Genomic DNA, 21,113 nt, shown 5'->3' on the forward strand with positions numbered 1-21,113 from the left:
ATTTGATCCTTATACAACTTTTGCAAGAGCTTGTAATAGGTCATACTCATTTCCAGTGGGGTTTGGACTCTGCCAAATCTGTTCTTTGTCACTGATTCAGATTATTTGTACAGAATTTCAAGGAATAGCCAGGTGGTGGGAGGTTTCCACTGGGACTGCCTGAGAATTTCATCTCTGCTTTTCGCAGATAATATGGTTCTGTTGGCTTTATCAGGTGGTGGCCTCCAGTTCACACCGGAGCAATTCTCACGCCAGTGTAAAGCAGCGGGAATGACAATCAGCACCTCCAAATCTGAGGCCATGGTCTTCAGCAGAAAAAAGGGTGAAGTGCCCACTCCAGGTCAGGGACCTGGAATCTCCTCCCCAAGTGGAGGAGTTTAAGTATCTCTGGGTTTTCTTCACAAGTAAGGGAAGAAGATGGATTGGTGCAGCGTCTGCAGTGATACGGACGCTGTACAGGTCTGTCTATAAACTGTTGTCAAACAGATCCTGACTCAAGAGTCTGGATCACTGTATCACAGGACAGAATCTTATTTTGATTTCTTTTGAAGGAATAACTGGACTATAAGAAATTTCAGAGTCATTATTTTGAATATGAATCTGTCATGATGGAGCAGGATAGACTCACGCACAGACTGCGAATCACAATAAACAGTTCCTTATTAACACAACTCCAAGTGCACCATATACAAGTGGGGAAAAGGGGTTCCAGGGATCCCAGGGGTCCACTGCCGGTCCACTCACTCCACATGGAAATCCTCCTCCTTCTACATGCCACACTTAAACTGCCACACTCACGTACAGGTTCTGGGAAACAGGGTCTCAAGACGGGGGCAAGGAGAATCTATATACAGGGTCAAGGTATTTAATACTAAGAAAACATGAATAGAACTCGAAATGTTGGAAAGCCCAGAATTACACTAAGGAGTGTTACACAATAGTCCAGCGACGAAGGTCTCATAGCAAAATAACAGAAACAAAAGAGTTGTGTTGTCATGGTCCTCCTGGATGTCCCCTGTCCCCTCTCCCTCTGGTTTTTCTTTCTTTTTCTATCTGTCTGTGCTGTGTGGGTGCACTAACCACACCCTGTGTTTTAGAGGTGGATCTTCTGCCTACTTCAGCCAGACTGGGCACACCTGTTTCTGAACTTGTGATCTGCCGCTCCCTACTGAGGCTTGAGGAAGACGTCCATTTGATGCCAGACTGTTAGTGAGATTGGTGTCTCAGTATGGAAATGTCTTGATACACGCTCAATCATCCAGGTAAGGAAATCCCAAAAAGTTGATTCTGTTCATCTGGAGTATGGAAATGTTTGTCTGCTTTTTCTGTGAGAGACTGCAACTTACCTTCTGCTTCTTTCTGTGCCGATATCTAGACCTGGGGTGTGAGTAAAAAGGAGGATTAAGGATCTGTTGAACTGGCGGAGTGTCGTAACTGAGGAGTTATGGATCAGACGGCTTGAAGGTTCCGCTATCGCTGGCAACTTGATGTTCTAATTGTAAAAAGACAAAAACGCACTGAACTTGGATTCTGAGTCTGTTTTCAGTCAGAAAACCTCAAACATGACAGGTATAGTACATGTACATTTTAAAACAGGAGTTTGCAGTGTAACTAATCAACTAAGTGTTTTATAAAACATGTTAGTGAACTTGTAGTCAAGTTCCTAAACTTAAAAAAAAAAGGTTTTGTTTTTTTTAATTGTGATAAACTTCTTCAAATTTAAAATTGTATTCAATTTTGGTTATTGTTATTGTGTCCACTTGTAAATAACATTTACGTTGTGCAAGTCTTACTTATTTTTCACTTTTTCTTTGTTATGCCACCTTTGTGTTGAACTGAATTTGGGTTTTAGCCCTTGTTGTTTATTTTTCTTGTCCTGGAGCTTCTAAATTATTCATTTTTGTCTTGAGACTTCTTTAAAGCTCTTATAATTATGCACCCTGCAAGCTTCTCCTTTTACTACATTTCCGTTAACATTTGACACTACTCAACAATTCTGTTTCTACTTGCTCTTGCTGGACTGGTTTGACAAGGTGTTAGAACTCAAAGGGCATAAGTAGCGTTTCTAATGCTGTTTGAATCTAACGTACTACTTTTGCAACTATCCCACTCAGATAAGTTTCCTTAGAAGTGCACTATGCAGATGATCTGATGGATCCAAAAATGAATAACTCCAGTAAGTCCTATTATTTTCTTTTTCATATTTATTGTTTGTTTTTTTGTTTTGTTTTTTGAGGACTTTTAATAATAAAATGAATAATTAAAATAATCTTCAACCTGAGTGCTAATTTAGTTTTCTTTTCGCTCTTAGGTGCATCCTCTAGCAAGAAAAGGTAATCCCATGTTTATATCGTGCTTTCATTCCCTTAAACACATTTCTCATCTACTGATGAAGCTCATGATCTGAGTTGTTATGAAATTGAACACATTAAACTCCAGAAAAAAAAGAAAATGCATGGTTTTAATTTAAGTGGTGTACAAAGAGTCATCCTAAGGATGGTCAAAAGTAGATGAAAATTAAGGACTTGGATTAAAGAATTGAAAGTGGTTCTTTTGAGGCTACATTAGTCAAGTCTGGTTTTACTGGTTTCCCATATGCTAGCTCAATCCAAACAAGTGATGACTTGTTAAACTGAACCTACATGTTCCTAAAAAATATATATCTATATAACAATGCTTTTTTATGTATATTTATCATATAAGGGTTTCAGTCTTCATGCTCCAAGCTAGTGTCCTCTACCAGAGGCCTGGGAGCTTGAGGGTCCTGTTCCTTCTTCCTGATGTTGCTGTCATTCGGTATCACTACAGCTATCATTACAGCCGTCTGCTTCTGGTTGTCTACCACCACTATGTCCATTTGGTTAGCCGCCACCGTTTTGCCCATCTGTATCTTGAAGTCCCAAAAGATCTTTGGTCAGTTATTCTGCACCACCCTAGTAGGAGTCTCCCATGTTGATCTCAGGACTTCCAGTCCATACTCGGCCCAGATGTTCCTGTATTCTACGCCAGCCACTGGTTTGTTGGGTTTTTTTTTTTTTTTTTTATATATATGTAAATATTCATCATGAACTCATGGGGATGTGGTGAACAACACTAAAGGTCAACTTCAAGCCAATAGCGTCAGTCAGCATCAAGTGCGGGATCTACCAAGGAGATGCTCTGTCCCCCCTGATGTTCTGCAGGGGCCTGAAGAACAATATGGGCCTCGACAAAGGCATCATTTGGACACACCCCATTTGCTTGATACAGGCCTGGGGGTTTCAATGTCAGGTGTAACATCACTAGCAATCAAAAAACATTTTCAAATTACATCTGCCTGCCTCTGAATGTGTACATGTGGGTCGTGCTCACGACTACAATGTGTTTCTCTGGCAGACATTAGCATTCTGATGCTTTTTTTTTTCTTTTCTTTTTTTTTTCCTCTCGACAGTCATCACAAAACATTAAAGTCCCCTGAACCCAGCTCTGCATCCTGTAAGACTATTAGGTCAAAGTCTGAACCACTTACATTTAAAGATGGACAATCTCCTTCCAAAAAGACGTGAGATGTTGCTCACATTTCAGTGTCAAACTTTGCACTGTTTAAGTTGTTGTTGTTGTTGTTTCTGATCCCCATTTATTGTATCTCAGCAGAGATCAGGAGAATCCTACGTCCCCTGAACCCAGCTCTGCATCCTGTAAGAGTACTTGGTCAAAGTCTGAACCACTTACATTTAAAGATGGACAGTCTTCCTCAAAAAAGTCGTAAGGCTTCACTAACTGAGAAGGGGGGTGGGGGGGGGGGGGGGGTGTCTTTCTGTTAGCATGATTAACCTACATTGAAGTGAGACATGTCATTGTGTTCTCTTCCTTTGATTTATTTACGCTGTAAATTTGTCCATTTTTAGATGTGAATGTGTTGCGCTCAGTCTGTTTTGTGACAGCTGCTCACAACTGCAGGCGGTCATGAGATCACAACTGTGTTAGTTAAACTACTGTACAAATCTTTCTGCTATAGATAAGCATTATTTACTGTTAACTACCTGTAGGTACTGCATGTAAACTATGACACATTACGCATAGTTTTATTTCTCTGCAGAGATCATCGGGACGGAACCAAGTCTGCCAGTTTTCCATCTATCCATAACAATCCTCAAGACTTGGACTCCATATTTGCAGTATGTGATTGTAGAACATTTTTCACCATCGTTAAAATCATTGAAAATTTATCTGTTTTGATGATCCTTGCAGTGCTATTAAGACTAGTGTTGTCAACTCCTACAACATTGCCTGATTGTGGTTCTGTCTGTTCTGTTACAGTTACTTCAGGAGGACATTATAGCATTTGTGAAGAATGAACTGCAGATGATTCAGAGTGTTTTGAGTCAAGGAAACTCTGACTATTTAGAGACTCAGAAGAAGCACGAGGTGGGAGATGTTGGTGAAGAAAAGCAGATCCGGATCAGGAGAACAGCTTTTCTTAAGATCACACTGCAGTTCCTGAGGAGAATGAATCACAACGAACTAGCTAAGTCCATCCAGAGCAGTAAGACATATTAACAATACTGAGAAACAAATGATGATAATTACAATGACAAAAGCTATGACATCTAATGATGCCACAGTGATCCCTAATACTGTCATGAATTGCTGTGTGGTGGGCAGGAAGTGAACCTCAATGCAGGACTCATGAAAAAAGGAAATAAACTCAAAACAGGTTTAATACTGAAGTCTTTCGAAATATACATGCAAAAAACAGAAGATGGGCCTGGACCACTAAATTAGACTCTAAGGAAACACAGAACTAGGGACCACAGAACACTGAGGACAATGGGCAAATACACATGGTAATGTGACTAGTGGGGAGAATTCACTGGGAAAAAATCAGGAATAAGACAAGGGAGAGAAAACACAATACAAAGCACACAACATGAGAGGTTATCAAAGTAAAACAGGAAGTAACTGACAGAGTAAAAGCTAATGCCAAGATGTAGACTTGAACCTATGAACTGGACACAATCGGGGAAAAACTCAAAATGAACAGGAGAATAAACCTGAAGTGAGATGCTACCAGCATCAACATAACAAAACAAAAACTAAGGCTCAGCATATCCGTGTGATTATAAGTATACTGAATTTATTTGCTCACTTAAAACTTCCGTAAAAATCATGGAGAGAAAGAATGTAATACACAATCAAAAATCCAGAAAAAACAAACAAAGTTATACATACTAACTTTGTGGACTGCGCTGACTTTGCATTTTAACAGAGAGACAGAATGTCAACCAAAAATCCAGAAAAAAAAAAAGCAAACAACTACTGAGACTGTTTGTGGCAGGGTGTGGTCTATGGCGCCACTGCAGGGAGGAGTATTGGCTTGCTGAATTAAGCAATGAAAAAGACATGGGTTAGATAGTAGCATTCATATAAATCTTTATGGTGCATCCCCAGATGTAAAGGTTTTACATGCCATGTGCACAAATCATGGAACAAATATAAATAATGGATGTAATACAGGTCTAAAAACTGAAGCCATTACAACTCCATTACACATGTGTACCGTATTTTTCAGACCATATAAGGCGCATTAAGCGAAACAAAACAGTCAGATAAGTCAAACTTTACTCAACTCATTCTTCTTGCTTCCTCCACTTCTGTACCATTGATTCATTAATGTTGAATTCTCAGGCAGCTGCTCTATTCCCATGTAGTTGCAGTATATTAATGACTAACCTCGTATTGTGGATGGATTATTTTCAGTTGTTCTCCTGACTGAAGTTTGGTCCGTTTAAAGCATCCTGTCTCTAACCATCGGGAACCCTCACATTAACTTTTATTGAGTGGAAAAAAGTTAGCGTTCATCCTGCAGCTTCACCGTTTATGTTATGCTAACATAGCTGTGTCGCTAGCGATCACGTAGCGCATCATTATATACCAGCTAATCACACTTGAGCAACCCTACAAACGTCACTGCTGTTTAGTTTTCTGTCTTCATTTATGTTGGAAGTGACAGCAGAGCTGTACGTTTGAATTTTTCAGAAATCTCTCAGTCAGAACATGCTATATCATGCTTAGGTGGAAGCTAGCGAGCTAACTCCGTTAAATTTAATAAATTCTGTTTTCATGGACGCCTGGATGTTAAACTTAATTGTTACACCTGGTAAAGCCCCAACACTGATCATTTTATTAAAGATGAAAGAATTTAGACAGTTTTTAACTCTCAGTGATGCTGCTGTTTTCGTTTAACTTTGGGACCTGAAGCAGAAGGAATTTAGGAGCCAGATTACTCCGCGAGGTTCCTGACTACAGCAGTCGTAATGCTCTGACAATCCATCAAGCGGTGCGGCTTTGTAGCTTAGCAAAGTCATACTAAAACATTTTTGACAGATTTTTGAGCGCCGTGTACCACATTAAATTGGTTCGAGGTCAGTAAGTACAACCAGAATTCATCATAAGTCGCACCAGATTATAAGGCGTACTGTCGATTTTTGAGAAAATTAAAGCATATTAAGTGCGCCTGAAAAATACAGTACTCCAATATGTATTTAAAATCACTGGATTCTGTTTTTATTTGGATTTTACACACTGTCTAAACTCTTTTGAAAATGAGGTTGTATCACTTTTGCCATTGTTACTGCAAACTCCACTTGGTGTTATTACTGGTTTGTTTTATGTTTTGTTTTTGTTTGTTTGTTTTTTAATTCAGAAACTAACACAATGAACTGCCAGCGGAAAGTCAAATGTAATCTGAAGAAGAAATTCCAGGTTTTGTTTGAGGGAGTTGCTAAAGCTGGAAATCCAACGCTCCTCAATGAGATCTACACAGAGCTCTACATCACAGAGGGGGGAACTGGAAAAGTCAATGATGAACATGAAATCAGACAAATTGAAGCAGTATTTAAGAAAACAGACACAACAGAAACGACAATCAAATGTGAAGATATCTTTAAAACTTCATCTGAAAGAGATGGGCCAATCAGAACAGTGCTGACAAATGGAGTGGCTGGCATTGGGAAAACAGTCTTAACACAGAAATACACTCTTGACTGGGCTGAAGACAAAGCCAATCAGGACATTCAGTTTATATTTCCATTTACTTTCAGAGAGCTGAATGTGCTGAAAGAGAAAAAGTTCAGCTTGAAGAAACTTCTTCGTCACTTCTTTTCTGAAACAAAAGGAGAAACCTACAACTATGACAAGCCCCAAGTTGTGTTCATCTTTGACGGTCTGGATGAGTGCCGCCTTCCTCTGGACTTCGAAAAAAATAAAACCTTGACTAATGTCAGAAAGTCGACTTCACTGGATGTGCTGCTGACAAACCTCATCAGTGGTAAACTCCTTCCCTCCGCTCGCCTCTGGATAACCACACGACCTGCAGCAGCCAATCAGATCCCTCCTGAGTATGTGCACATGGTGACGGAGGTCAGGGGGTTTTCTGATCCACAGAAGGAGGGGTATTTCAGGAAGAGATTCAGAGATGAGCGACAGGCTAGCATTGTCCTCAGCAATATCCAGACATCGCGAAGCCTCCACATCATGTGCCACATCCCAGTCTTCTGTTGGATCACTGCTACAGTTCTGGAAGATGTGCTGAAAACCAGAGAGGGAGGACAGCTGCCCAAGACCCTGACTGAAATGTACATCCACTTCCTGGTGGTTCAGGCCAAAGTGAAGAAGGTCAAGTATGATGGAGGAGCTGAGACATATCAATACTGGAGGAAGATGACAGAGTCTCTGGGAAAACTGGCGTTTGATCAGCTGCAGAAAGGAAACCTGATCTTCTATGAATCAGACCTGACAAAGAGTGGCATCGATATCAGAGCAGCCTCAGTGTACTCGGGAGTGTTCACACAGATCTTTAAAGAGGAGAGAGGACTGTATCAGGAAAAGTTGTTCTGCTTCGTCCATCTGAGCGTTCAGGAGTTTCTGGCTGCTCTTCATGTCCATCTGACCTTCATCAACTCTGGAGTCAATCTGCTTTCTGATGCACAATCTAAATCCAAGTTGTCCGAACTGTTATTTAAGGACAACGCAGCTACAAAGTTTTACCAGACTGCTGTGGACAAAGCCTTGCAGAGCCCAAATGGACACCTAGATCTCTTCCTCCGTTTCCTCTTGGGTCTTTCACTGGAAACCAACCAGAGTCTCCTGCAAGGTTTGCCAAGGCAGCAAGACAGTTGCTCAAAACCTAAACAGAAAACAATCCAATACATCAAAAAGATGATAACAAAAGTCTCTTCACGGAGAAGCATCAATCTGTTTTACTGTCTGAGTGAACTGAATGACAGTTCTCTAGTGGAGGAAATTCAAAAATCACTGAGATCAGGAAGACTCTCCACAAATGAACTATCACCTGCTCACTGGTCAGCACTGGTCTTCATCCTACTGTCATCTGAAGAAAATTTGGATGTGTTTGACCTAAAGAAATACTCTGCTTCAGAGGAGGCTCTTCTGAGGCTGCTGCCAGTGGTCAAAACCTCCAGCACAGCTCTGTAGGTTGATTTTTATAAATAACAATATATAGAAGCATGAAAGAAAAAAACACCATAAATTACTTCCATTTGTAATATTTGTAACTTTCTGTTTTTTCTCCCCAGACTAAGTGACTGTAAACTGACAGACAGAAGCTGCTTATTTCTGGCAAACGTTTTTAACTCCCCATTGTGTAATTTGGTTGAACTAGACCTTAGTAACAACAACCTCCAAGATTCAGGAGTGATCTCACTCTGTGCTGGACTGCAGAATCCAAACTGTCAACTGAAAACTCTCAGGTGTTTGTTTATTTTATTGTAAGGAAGACTTTTATTTCAATTTCAGTTTCTTAAATAAAACCAAATTTGTTTCTTTTAACATCTAGGTTGGACAAAAACAGCCTCACAAGCGCATGCTGTCAGGATCTCTCATCAGTCCTCAGCACCCAGTCCAGTCTGAGAACTCTGTCCCTGAATTATAACAAGCTGCAGAATTCAGCAGTGAAGCTGCTTTCTGATGGCTTGTCCAGTCCACAGTGTAAACTCCAAGTTCTCGGGTTAGATAAATTTTACATTGCTCAGTGTGTGTGTGTGTGTGTGTGTGTGTGTGTGTACACATATATAGCTCTGTACGCCGTCTCGTCTTCCCCAAAGATGAGCCCCACCATGGTGGTATCATCTGCAAACTTAATCACTGCGTTGTTGCGTTGTCTGAGTGGGTACTGACACAGTCATGTGTGTACAGAGTGTACAGTAGGGGACTTAGTACACAGTCTTGTGGAGAGTTGCTGTTAAGGCTGGGGAAAGATGAGGCCCCACTCGAACTCTCTGTACACAGTCTGACAGGAAGTCTCTGATCCAGCAGCAGGTAGTTGAAGGAAGTTCAATATCCAGCAGTTTTATTATTGGTCTGTCCGGGAGTATTAATAATAATAATGGATTGGATTTATATAGCGCTTTTCAAGGCACCCAAAGCGCTTTACAATACCACTATTCATTCACTCTCACATTCATACACTGGTGGAGCAGCTACAGTTGTAGCCACAGCTGCCCTGGGGCAGACTGACAGAAGCGAGGCTGCCATATCGCGCCATCGGCCCCTCTGGCCAACACCAGTAGGCAAGTAGGGTAAAGTGTCTTGCCCACGGACACAACGACCAGGACAGAGAGCCCAGGGATCGAACCGGCGACCTTCCGGTTACAGAATTGTATTGTATTGAAAGCACAGCTAAAGTCAACAAGGAGCAGCCTGTTGTTCCAGGTGAGAGATGGTGGTGTGGAGCGTTGTAACAATGGCATCTTCAGTTGATCTGTTAGCTCTGTATGGAAACTGGAGCGGGTCAAGTGTGGGTGGCAGGCACAGGGTGGATCACACTGATGCAGTTTCTCCTGTACCGTGCCATTGGTGGCGGGAGTCTTTTAAATCACTGGCTAACGCAGGGGAGCATCAGTAGTGAGTCACGGATGGGAGTGGGCTTTCAAAGCTAGCAGGGACACCACTATGAATACAATACATAAACATTTTAGAACCGAGAAACAGCATGCCATGAAACCCAGCGCCATCTTTCCTGTGTTTCCTGAGTTCTTATTATGTCCTCCGGAAAGCCGTAGAAGTGGTGATAGTCCAACGTAATGTTCCTTGCACAGCGTAATCCCAAACTCAGAATATCACTTGTTGTTCCTAGAGTATTTAAAAGTAGAATGGGAGGCAGAGCCTTCAGTTTTCAGGCCCCTCTTCTGTGGAACCAGCTTCCAGTTTGGATTCAGGAGACAGACACTATCTCTACTTTCAAGATTAGGCTTCAAACTTTCCTTTTTGCTAAAGCATATAGTTAGGGCTGGACCAGGTGACCCTGAATCCTCCCTTAGTTATGCTGCAATAGGTGTAGGCTGCCGGGGATTTCCATGATGCATTGAGTGTTTCTTCTTCACTCACTATGTGTTTATACACCTCTACATTTAATCATTAGTTATTTTCAGTCTCCGGCTCTCTTCCACAGCGTGTCTTTGTCCTATCTTCCTACCCACACCTCAGGCAATCACAGCAGATGGCCCCGCCCCTCCCTGAACCTCGTTGTACTGGAAGTTTCTTCCTGTTAAAAGGGAGTTTTTTCCTTTTCACAGATGCCAAAACGTTTGCACAGTGGGGGTCATATATAATTGGGTGGATGGGTTTTCTTGTTTGTTTGGGGTTTTTTTTAGTATTATTGTAGGATCTTTGCCTTACAATATAAAGTGGCTTAAGGCAACTGTTGTTATGATTTGATGCTATATAAATCAAACTAAATTGAGAATTGATGGTAAGTGTTGTAACTCGTCCACACAGGGATAAGAAGTTTATGAACTGTACAGCCTATGCTTTGGATGTGTAATGGACTGTTGATCCAGTTTATGGAATACTAGGAGATTTTATAAGTTTTTTTTGACAAGCTTGAATGTTTTATGAAGTGATGAATATGAACAGCAAAATGCCGTCTGGATATAAACAGATTTTGTGATCAGTGGTATATCTTAGAATTCCATTGTTTTGTTTTTGGGGTTAAACATCTGAATCAAAACAAAAGTGTTTCTTTTAACATCTAGGTTGGAAAGAAACTGCTTCACAAATGCATCCTGCCAGATACTCTCATCAGTCCTCAGCACCCAGTCCTCCAGTCTGAGAACTCTGTCCCTGAATTACAATCTGCTGCAGGATTCAGGGGTGAAGCTGCTTTCTGTTGGCTTGTCCAGTCCACAGTGTAAACTCCAGAATCTCAGGTATGATGTATTTTACATAGAGGGAGTTTCAGTGCTCATCAAGACTCTTGAATATGCTCTCTCTCTCTCAGACATTACATACAAAGAACATTACAGACAATGGTAATATTTAAATATTGAAGTGAGTGTGTATGTTATATAATGCCTGTAATTCTATTTAATCCAGCAGTGAGTATTTGTGAGAGAGCAAATAGTAAGTGCAAAGAAAAGGAACAAACAAAAAAATAAATAAAGGTAACATAAAATAACATGAAAAAAATTTAATTAAATTTATTTTTATAGTGTCAAATTACAACAATTGCGTCAAGGCACTTTATATTGTAGAGACAAGATACTACAATAATAAATTGAAAAACTCAACAATTTGGGTTAGTTTTAGCCTCCTAACCCTCTCAGCCTCTGAGTCACTATAAGAAGAAACGAAATTACAATCATCTGCAGTGGTTCTGTAGATCCCCGAGAGCTTGACAGAAAAGGCTGGTGTTAGTGCTCCACATAATATGAACCTAGAAAGCAGATGTGAGAATAGTATATGGTTCAGACTGTGACTACATTGTGATGAGATGGGAACACACCTTTTGCTTAACAAAAAAGCAAAAACTTTCATCAAAATTACATAATCTGAGTAAAAAATACTGAAGTAACTATGATTTATCACGGGCAGTGCCAACTGCAATGTCATCAGAGAGAAGCAGTAATAATGTCACTTTCAATTTATTGTTATTTTTATCAAAATATATTTTAAAAACATTATTTATAATATTATTTTGTACATCAATCTAATACAGCAAGAGAAGCGTGAGGGGCACTGGTGTTGTAAACATTATTTGATATTATTAATATTATTTGTGGTATGCCATTTTAAAAAGTGTAACATTACTTTAAAAACACATAGCTCTGTTAAAGTGACTCATTAAATGACTCGTTTTCTATTATAATTGAATACCATCTAATGTGCGTGGGGTTGTTATAGCAAGGCAGCTGAGCGTCCTGTGATGTAATTAGTATTTCACACGAACACCACAAGAAAGGTGGACATCGAGGCTGCAGGTGGATCCTCTCTCATGCCCTGGATTGTTGATTACCTGACAGGAAGACCACAGTATGTGCATCTTCAACATTTTGTGTATGACTAGAGGACCAGCAACACAGGGGCACCACAAGGGGCCGTCCTCGCCCCCTTCCTCTTCATTCTACACCACAGATTTCAGCCACTGCACAGAGACCTCCGTCTTCAGAGGTTTTCTGCCGACTCTGCGGTGGTTGGATGCATCAGTGACAGTGATGAGACAGAGTACCAGGCTGTGGTCGACTGTGTGTGAGCAGAATCATCTGCAGCTCAACGTGGCAAAGACCAAAGAATCAACTGTTGGCTGAAAACTGAGGTCATTGTGACCATTATGACCTCAGCCTCTTAGAAAACAACAGAAAATCATTTGCAAGAAATTTATGAGTGATCTTTGATAGCAATTTAATCTTTGATAAACAGATGAACAATGTAATCAAAACTAGCTTCTTTCATCTTCGCCTCCTTGCAAAAGTTAAGCCTTTTCTCTACTTCAGAGATTTTGAGAAAGCGATCCATGCCTTCATCTCACCTCGACTTCTGTAGCCTCTATTCTGGTGTTACCTCGTCATCTATTGGCTGACTGCAGCTGGTCCAAAACACTGCAGCAGGGCTCCTAACTGGCACACGCAAGCGAGATCACATATCTCCCATACTTGCATCATTACACTGGCTGCCAGTCAGTTTTCAAATTGATTTTAAGATTTTAACACTTGTTTTTAAGACGCTGCATGGACTAGCTCCTGCATATCTTTCTGATCTTCTAACCTGGTATACTCCTGCAAGATCTTTGAGGTCTGCGGACCAAATGCTACTAGTTGTCCCAAGGTCCAGATTAAAACTCTGAGGAGACCGGGCATTTGTGGCGGCTGCTCCTAAATTGTGGAACACTTTGCCTCTGCACATCAGGACCTCCTGGAGACTTTCAAAACCCATCTAAAGACCTATTTTTATTGTCTTGCTTTTAAATCAGTATGAGTCTGTAACTATTGTTTTTATTATCATTCTATGATTCTCTTCCCCTCTAACTTTATCCTATTTTATGTCTTTTGCTTTAACTATTTTTATTGTACCGCAATCTACAGGAAGTGCCAGAGTCGTCTCTGTTGTCTTTCAACATCTGAGTCGGTTTGTTTTAGCAATGTAAACATAGTTGTTATTCAGACCTAATTTTCCACCTAAAATCATCCCTGTACTCCAACAATACAGCCACAATCTTTAATGAGCACAGTCCAATCAGTACTTGCCAAAAGAAAAGAGGCTATGAAGAAATACAGCATTATGTATTGGAGGTGCTGTAAGTAATCGGTCCTAGAAAACTAAGATTGCACTGCTTAATTGATCATTTCTTCATTTTTACACTTTCAGGTTGTCTTTCTGTTTTCTGTCATCGGGAAGTTGTGGTTTTCTGGCTTCAGTTTTCAGCAATCAGCCTTCCAGCCTGAGAGAACTGGATATGAGCCGCAATAGACTGTTGGATTCAGGAGTCAAGCAGCTCTGTGTTGGTCTACAGAGTCGATTCTGTAGACTGGAAACTCTCAGGTCAGAGTTCTAACTGTAATATTGCACGCTGATTTTTTTCTATCATCCCCACTTTCTTTTTGTGTGGCTTAATCAGTAATTAACATCCCCCCCCCCCCCCCCCCAGCCTGGGGTTCTGTGGGCTGACAGAGAAAAGCTGTGAATTTCTGGGTTCACTTCTCAGCTCCAAGGCCTGTCATCTGAAAGTGGTTAATTTAAGTGCCAATAAATTGCTGGATTCAGGAGTGATGAGGCTTTCAGCTGAACTACAAAGTCCTGATTGTCAAATAAAATCTCTCAGGCAAGGAATCCTTAAATCAGACAAATTAGCTGTGTTCTATGCACTGGCATACTTATACACATTGAGTTGCTTGGGTCTTCACAACCTGATTAGCAGACAGCAAGCTGTCATTTCTTGATGATATTTACAAAAATGGATTTCACAGCAGTGGGGAATACGTTTCATTACAGTAGATGTCTTTCTGAAAACGCTATAAGTATTTATTTTTTTTAAACATTTATTTATTGGTTTTAACCGGTTTTACATGGTGCACTGTGAGCATTAAAAAAAATAAAGTAAAAAATAAATAAATACATAAATAAAAACAAAACCACAACAACAACAGAAACAACATAGTAATAGAAACAAAAACAAAGCAAACCATAACAGAAGGGAAGGGCAGATATACAAATCGAGTCAGAGTTTCAGGCTGTTAAGTCCACAGTGTGCACGCTGCAGTTCTCCAGAAAGTTGTAGAATTTTGACCATAAAGCCCAAAACTTGTCCAGTTTATTTCTTAATGCATAAGTTATTTTCTCCATAGATAGTACAGATGTCAGTCCATTAAGCCACTGAGTTAGTCCACATATTTTTTGATTTTTCCAACACATAGCAACACAGCGCTTGGCTTCCAAAAGTCCAGTCGTTAACAGAGCTCTGTTGTTTGCAGCAGGTACAAAATTATTTGGGTATATATTTAAAATACATATTTTAGGATGAAGTGGAATCACATCACCAATAATTTGACTCAACAGATTTATTACCTTTTCCCAAAAGATTTTCACATGTGGACACTCCCATATACAGTGAAATAAAGTGCCCCTGTCCACTCCACACTTAATACAGGTGTCTGGGATGTTTGAGTTAAAATGATGCATTTTTGATGGAGTAAGATATTGTCTTGTTAAACATTTATATAGAAGTAGTCGAGATTGCACATTGTTAAGTTGAAATATTAATTGTCTGACTCTGGGCCAAGGAGCATGATTTATAGCACTCATCATCAGATATTTCCATTTGCAAATCCTTCCTCCAAGCCTCTAAAATAGACTGTGTTGATTCTTTGGAATTTTCTGTAAATAATTTATACAATGCAGAAACTCGGCCTCTCCCATTTAGATGCTTTATAACTGTGCTCTCTAGAGAGGAGGAGGTGGGATTTCTAAGCTGTCACCTTGTGTGGTTGAGATAAAATTTCTTAATTGAAGAAATTTAAAAAAATATTTGACAGGAATAGAAAAAGTACTTCTAAGTTGTTCAAAAGACATAAGAGTATTATTCCTAAACATATCAGACACTTTTCTTATACCTTGATCGAACCAAAATCTAAAACCTGCATCCGCCCTACCAGGAAGAAACCGAGACAGTTGGATCATTTCTCCGAAGTAGTTATGTGTTTCAAACCAGATCGTTATAGTGTTTTTTAGAAAGGGGTTCTTAGTTTGCTTATTTAGTGTCTTCCTGTCGGCTGAGTAAAGATATAAGTTAGCGGAAATTTTGATTTCTGTAGACTCCATAGAAACCCACACTGGAATTTGCTCATTAACAAAATAAAACATTGCTGCTCTGATTTGAGCAGCCCAGAAGTACCACTTTAAATTTGGAAGTTGTAAACCCCCTCTTTCATAAGGGAGGTATAATAATGAGATTCTGAGTCTTGGTCTTCTGTTGTTCCAAATAAAGTTTCGGAATAGTTTTTGCAAATCTAAGAAGAAAGAGTTTGGTGGTATTGATTGAAAAAGGTAAAGATATTTTGGCAAAATTGACATTTTTAGTATATTAATACGACCAATTAAAGATATAGGTAGTTTCATCCATCTGTGTAGAAGTGCAGTAACTGACGTCGTTAAGGAATTATAATTGGATGCCAGAATATTTTCAATTGAGGGGGTTAATTTCACACCCAGATAAGTAAACCCATGTTCAGATAGCAGAAAGGGAGTATTGATTGGAGGATTTTGTCGTTTCATTTTTATTCAAAAATAATATTTCGGATTTATCAAAATTTATTTTGTAACCCGAAAATGTACTAAATGTATTAATGAGACTTAATATGGATGGTATTGATTTGTTTGAATTAGTGCAGAACAGGATCACATCATCTGCTATAAGTATTGTTATTGCCAATGTCATGTGCAAACAGTGCAGAGTAGCTACATAAATTCTACTCACACCGAAGTTGATTATTTGTTAATAGTTTTACATCCTTGCTGCATATATTTATTACTTCTTGAACTAATTCATTATTATCAGGATTTCCTAAAAACTCCCTGAAAAAGCCTTCAGCTGATCCAAAATGCTGCTTTCAGACTCCTGGCTTACACGGTTCCTACGGTATTTAAAAGTAGGCTTTGAGGTGCTGCAGTATTCCTGAACAATAAGAATCAGCTCTCAGACAATATTGGTGGTGGTCAGAGGGCCCGGTGGCGCCAGTGTCCGGCAGCCTCGCCTCTGTCAGTGCGCCCCAGGGTGGCTGTGGCTACAATGTAGCTGCCATCACCAGTGTGTGAATGTGTGTGTGAATGGGTGGATGACTGAATGTAGTGTAAAGCGCTTTGGGGTCCTTAGGGACTAGAAAAGCGCTATACAAATGCAGACAATATTGCCACATAAGCAATGATGTAGGAGAAGACGTCAAAACTGCATATACAACTACTGTCTATAAACAGCATGTCTCTGAGCTTGCTTGCTCATAAGGGTCCATCTGACATACAATTTATTCTCTGCCTACTGTTTTTTGCTTTTGTAGTCTGTCAGCCTGCTGGATAGGTGAGAAAGGATACATTTCTCTGGCTTCAGCCCTCACATCCAACCCCTTCAGCCTGAAGGAGCTGGACCTGAGCTACAATTGTCCTGGTGACTTGGGAGCAAAACTGCTTTCTGCTAAACTGAAGGATCCCCAGTGCAGCCTTGAGACTCTCAGGTATAAAGAGCCTTTTTGTCATGCACAGATGTCTAAGCATCATGTTTGTGAACTAACCCATTATAATATAATGGGTGTATCAGTATAATCTCATTATTATACACCCATTATATTATATATCACCCATTAACCAGATCAAAGTTGATACTGATCATCTTCAGTGCAGAATTCAAGGTTGTGACATTCATGTGATTCTTACATGACTGAAAACAAGAACACTGTATTTTTTCAAATACAAAATATTTGTCGATGTGTCTCATTATGCTTTATTCATAAAAATGTGGCCCCTTTATGCATTTTCTCAGATTATGTTTATTTCATCCATCCATGATCGGCTTCATGAGTAGTTGTGGGAATAGCAGTCTTAGTGTCATGAATCGGCTGTGGCACGCAGGATGTAGGACCCAAAACACAGGACACTCAGACGGAGGAGTAAACTCAAAGAGGCTGCTTTTATTGCAGTAGCAGAAAAAACTCCATAAACAATAAACTTGCATAAACTAAACTAGAAACTAATACTAAACACTAAGAAACCTAGGGACGAGGCGCACAAAGGGAAACCACACAGCATGAGGGGACGACGCGACACTGACACAGGGCTAAAATACACTGAGGGATAACGAGGGGATGGGACACAGGAGGAGAGCACAGCTGGGAGTAATCAAACACAACAAGATCAGAGGAAGCCAAACTAGAGACTAACAAAGTAAAACAGGAAACACAACACGTAGACGTGGATTTGACAAGGGGAGACTGGGTCTGTCTCTCAGTGGGACAAAACCACCAGGAGGCATCCTAACTGGAGTAGCAGCTGTTCCTCTTTTAAATGATGGATGAAAATAGCAGAAAGACAACTAAGACAGTCCCACAACATCCAGAATGTTACGGAACCTGAGACAAATCTCATTCACCCCACGGAGCAGACCACTGAGACTTATATGGGCGACCGTGACTCAGGCGGTTGGGAAGCGTATCTGTAACCGGAAGGTCGCCGGTTCGATCCCTGGGCTCTCTGTCCTGGTTGTTGTGTCCTTGGGCAAGACACTTTACCCTACTTGCCTACTGGTGTTGGCCAGAGGGGCCGATGGTGCGATATGGCAGCCTCGCTTCTGTCAGTCTGCCCCAGGGCAGCTGTGGCTACAACTGTAGCTGCTTCCACCAGTGTGTGACTGAATAGTGGCATTGTAAAGCGCTTTGGGTGCCTTGAAAAGCGCTATATAAATCCAATCCATTATTATATGCCTCATTCTTACTTAATCCTTTTAATTACATGTTGTATCAGGAAAAATGTAAAAAAACACTTTTCACTAACAAATCGAACTATGGAAAGCATAAGCTGCATGAGACATGCGTGAAATACATATAAAACTGACTATTAGATTGCTTTTTTTTAAAATTAATTTTCATTTTGGAAATAATAAATGTAATTATTATACAGCACGGTGGTTAGCACTGTTGCCGCACAGCAACAAGGTCCTGAGTTCAATTCCACCATCATCCCCGGGTCTTTCTGTGTGGAGTTTGCATGTTCCCGTGTTTGTGTGGGTTCCTTACGGGTACTCTGGCTTCCTCCCACAGCCCAAAGACATGCAGCTTGTAGGGATAGGTTCATCGATTAGTCTAAATTTCCCATAGGTGAGAATACGGGAGTGAATGTGAGCGCGAATGATTTTTTACTCTTCGTTTCAGGCTGGACTACTCAGGAGCAGAGGGTGCGAAGAAGGGTAAGTAATTCATGAAGTCTTTTTTTTTTAACTGGGAAGCTCAATACTATGTTTAATTCCTGAAAATGTGTCAATAACAGTGTGCGCTAGTTTGCATTAATGTAACCTACATGAACGTGTTATTAATGGCACCTGTGGTTAGTTAACTGAATCGTCAGCATCCTGCTGCACACAAAGGTTTTGATATTCATGTTCAAACACTGCTGTAGATTTCAATGTGCAAATAAAAGAGGCCTGAAAGTGTGTAGACTGAAGATTTTTCAAAGCAAAAAACAAAATAACTTCAAGTGTTTTATTCATAAAGCGAAACTTTCAAAGCGCTCTTTAATATTCAAACATGTGTATAACCCCAAAAGTTGATTCTGTTGATCTGGACGCAGCGTTTTCAGTGTTAGAAACGTTACATCATCATCAGCTGACTGCAGGTTTCAACCTTATGAACAACATTTGCATAATGACTGAAACTAGCACTGAATGAACTGTGAGGTCAGCTCTTTGACATTTCTCCAGATGAACATGATTTACTTACCCTGACGACTGAGCATGCATCAGGACAAATGTGTAAAACCTGTAAGAAACACTGCAGTGATGAAACATCTCAGTGTTGTATATTTTTCTTCCAACAGTTGCCTGCAGTCTCACACTGGACCCCGATACAGCTCACAGGAACCTTGCTCTCTCTGCAGACAGAAAGGCAGTACTTGGGTCAAAACGACCAATTTTACATTCACGGTGGGAATTATTTCCTAGCAGTCCAGAGGTTTATTATAAGTGGGAGCAGGTGCTATGTACACAGGGTCTCACTGGTTTACGTTACTGGGAGGTAGAGTGGAAGGGAGCTGTTTCCATAGGTGTAACTTACAAAGCTGGACCTGACAAAGGTCCAGATGAATCCTGGCATGGAGGAAATGACAGATCCTGGATGCTGCTCTGCAAAGATAATCATTACTCAGCGTGGCACGATTACAAAGTGACAGAAATACGACTTTCTCAGCACCCCGCTGGTTTTCAAAAAGTCGGAGTTTTTTTGAACTGGCCAGCTGGCATTCTGTCCTTCTTTGATATCTCCTCTGATACTCCGGTCCACCTCCACACCTTTTTCTGCAGGTTCACTGAGCCCGTCTACCCTGCACTGTGGTTCTGGTTTACACTTGAAATGTACAAGTGCTCAGCAGCTTTGTGTGACCCGCAGGGATAGCAGTCACCAAATGTAAACAACTACTTAAGTGCCACACAGAACAACCTTTGTACACACTGTGATCACCTGACCACATATTTTGAGACACGTCAGACTCTGATGCAGAAATATTTTATTATGTTTTTCTCTGAAAAAAGTGTTTGATCACCAAGTCTCTGACCCTAATGGTTAAGACTGGAATTTAGAGTAATTGGAAGCAGCCATAGTCAGTCTCTGCATGAATAATGATTCCATCATAAATACCTGCTCATTATTAAGTTAGCCCAGGGATTAAAGAGCTGTCCTGCTCATGTTCACTTCTAAAGTGTTTTTCTTGGACTCCAGCGTAGCTTTGTTCAGTTTATTTATCTTACATGAGGACTTATGTACTTGCCTTGTTTATGAATACTTCAGGACCTCATAGAGCACATTGTTATATTAATTAACATTACATAGTTATATTTGCAATGATACAATAATGTGTTCTGTTAGATATATTTCATGTATCTGCTGATCATTTGTAATCTTTTGTTCTGGTCATGATTAAATAAATGCTTTTTAACAGAAGAACTGTGTGTACCATATGCTCTGCAATTCCCACAACGCTGTGCAGGACTCAGTGACTGAAGCACATCTTTAGTCTTCATACTACATCCTGGGGCATACGTCACAAATCTGTGGTTCTGAATCTTTATCTGGATCATGTGACTCTTTCATCCAACTACAGTGGCTCTCTGTGGCTTTGACAAAAAACAAATTACTACTGTTGCTTGTTAAAAAGTCCTCCTGCCTCCCTGCAGTACCTCAGATCCTAATATGCCTACACTGCACGTAAGGAGGCGGTGCTTCCTCTGCTCCGCAGAGCAGAGGTTGTTGAAGTCATCAGAGCAGGTCCTCACCTACACAGCAGAGATTCAGAGAGTAAAATGGGACGTCCATGTTGTCAAACTTGAGCTTGGGGCTGTGTCCACAGATTGTCCACCCTGAATCAGAGATATAGGCTGTGTCTCAATTCAGGGGCTGCATCCTTTGAAGGCCGATTACGTCACAGCAACGAGACGAAGGCTGCTTCAAATGCATCCTTCATTTCCCCGAATTTGAAGGATGGGTCGGTGTGTCCTTCATGGCCCAACCTATCCCAGAGTTCATACCCTTCATACTCTGTTACCCTGTTACCCACCAGCTTGATAGCTAGTCAGGAGGTTAAAGGTCACT

General features: G+C 40.5%; 1 protein-coding gene across 4 annotated transcripts; it reads left to right on the top strand.

Annotated features, from left to right (window-relative positions):
- The first annotated feature begins 1,169 nt into the window (after positions 1 to 1,169).
- Positions 1,170 to 20,468, top strand: LOC309687933 (NACHT, LRR and PYD domains-containing protein 3-like). Of its 4 annotated transcripts, none has more exons than XM_082503242.1 (17): positions 1,170 to 1,262; positions 1,376 to 1,569; positions 2,115 to 2,176; positions 2,312 to 2,333; positions 3,431 to 3,541; positions 3,631 to 3,744; positions 4,079 to 4,157; positions 4,300 to 4,525; positions 6,686 to 8,471; positions 8,577 to 8,750; positions 8,837 to 9,007; positions 11,034 to 11,207; positions 13,642 to 13,815; positions 13,922 to 14,095; positions 16,824 to 16,997; positions 18,687 to 18,721; positions 19,348 to 20,468. In XM_082503242.1, exons 3-17 carry the CDS (start codon positions 2,152 to 2,154, stop codon positions 19,917 to 19,919), a joined length of 4,011 nt encoding a protein of 1,336 aa, XP_082359368.1. In that variant the 5' UTR covers positions 1,170 to 1,262; positions 1,376 to 1,569; positions 2,115 to 2,151; the 3' UTR covers positions 19,920 to 20,468. The 4 variants fall into 4 exon arrangements, with proteins under 4 accessions (XP_082359368.1, XP_082359369.1, XP_082359371.1 ...); XM_082503243.1 differs by having other exon boundaries at positions 3,634 to 3,744; XM_082503245.1 differs by lacking the exon at positions 13,922 to 14,095.
- Positions 20,469 to 21,113: the final 645 nt, after the last annotated feature.

This window comes from Aulonocara stuartgranti (genome assembly GCF_965226115.1).
Source record: "Aulonocara stuartgranti genome assembly, chromosome: 14".
Taxonomy (NCBI): domain Eukaryota; kingdom Metazoa; phylum Chordata; class Actinopteri; order Cichliformes; family Cichlidae; genus Aulonocara; species Aulonocara stuartgranti.

Bases quoted from the DNA above. Each gene is read 5' to 3' on its own strand.
- LOC309687933 (XM_082503242.1), top strand. From the start codon at position 2,152: ATGGATCCAAAAATGAATAACTCCA. The intron at 3,542-3,630 runs GTGAGATGTTGC...ATTGTATCTCAG, and splicing joins CAATCTCCTTCCAAAAAGAC to CAGAGATCAGGAGAATCCTA. The intron at 14,096-16,823 runs GCAAGGAATCCT...TTGCTTTTGTAG, and splicing joins TGTCAAATAAAATCTCTCAG to TCTGTCAGCCTGCTGGATAG.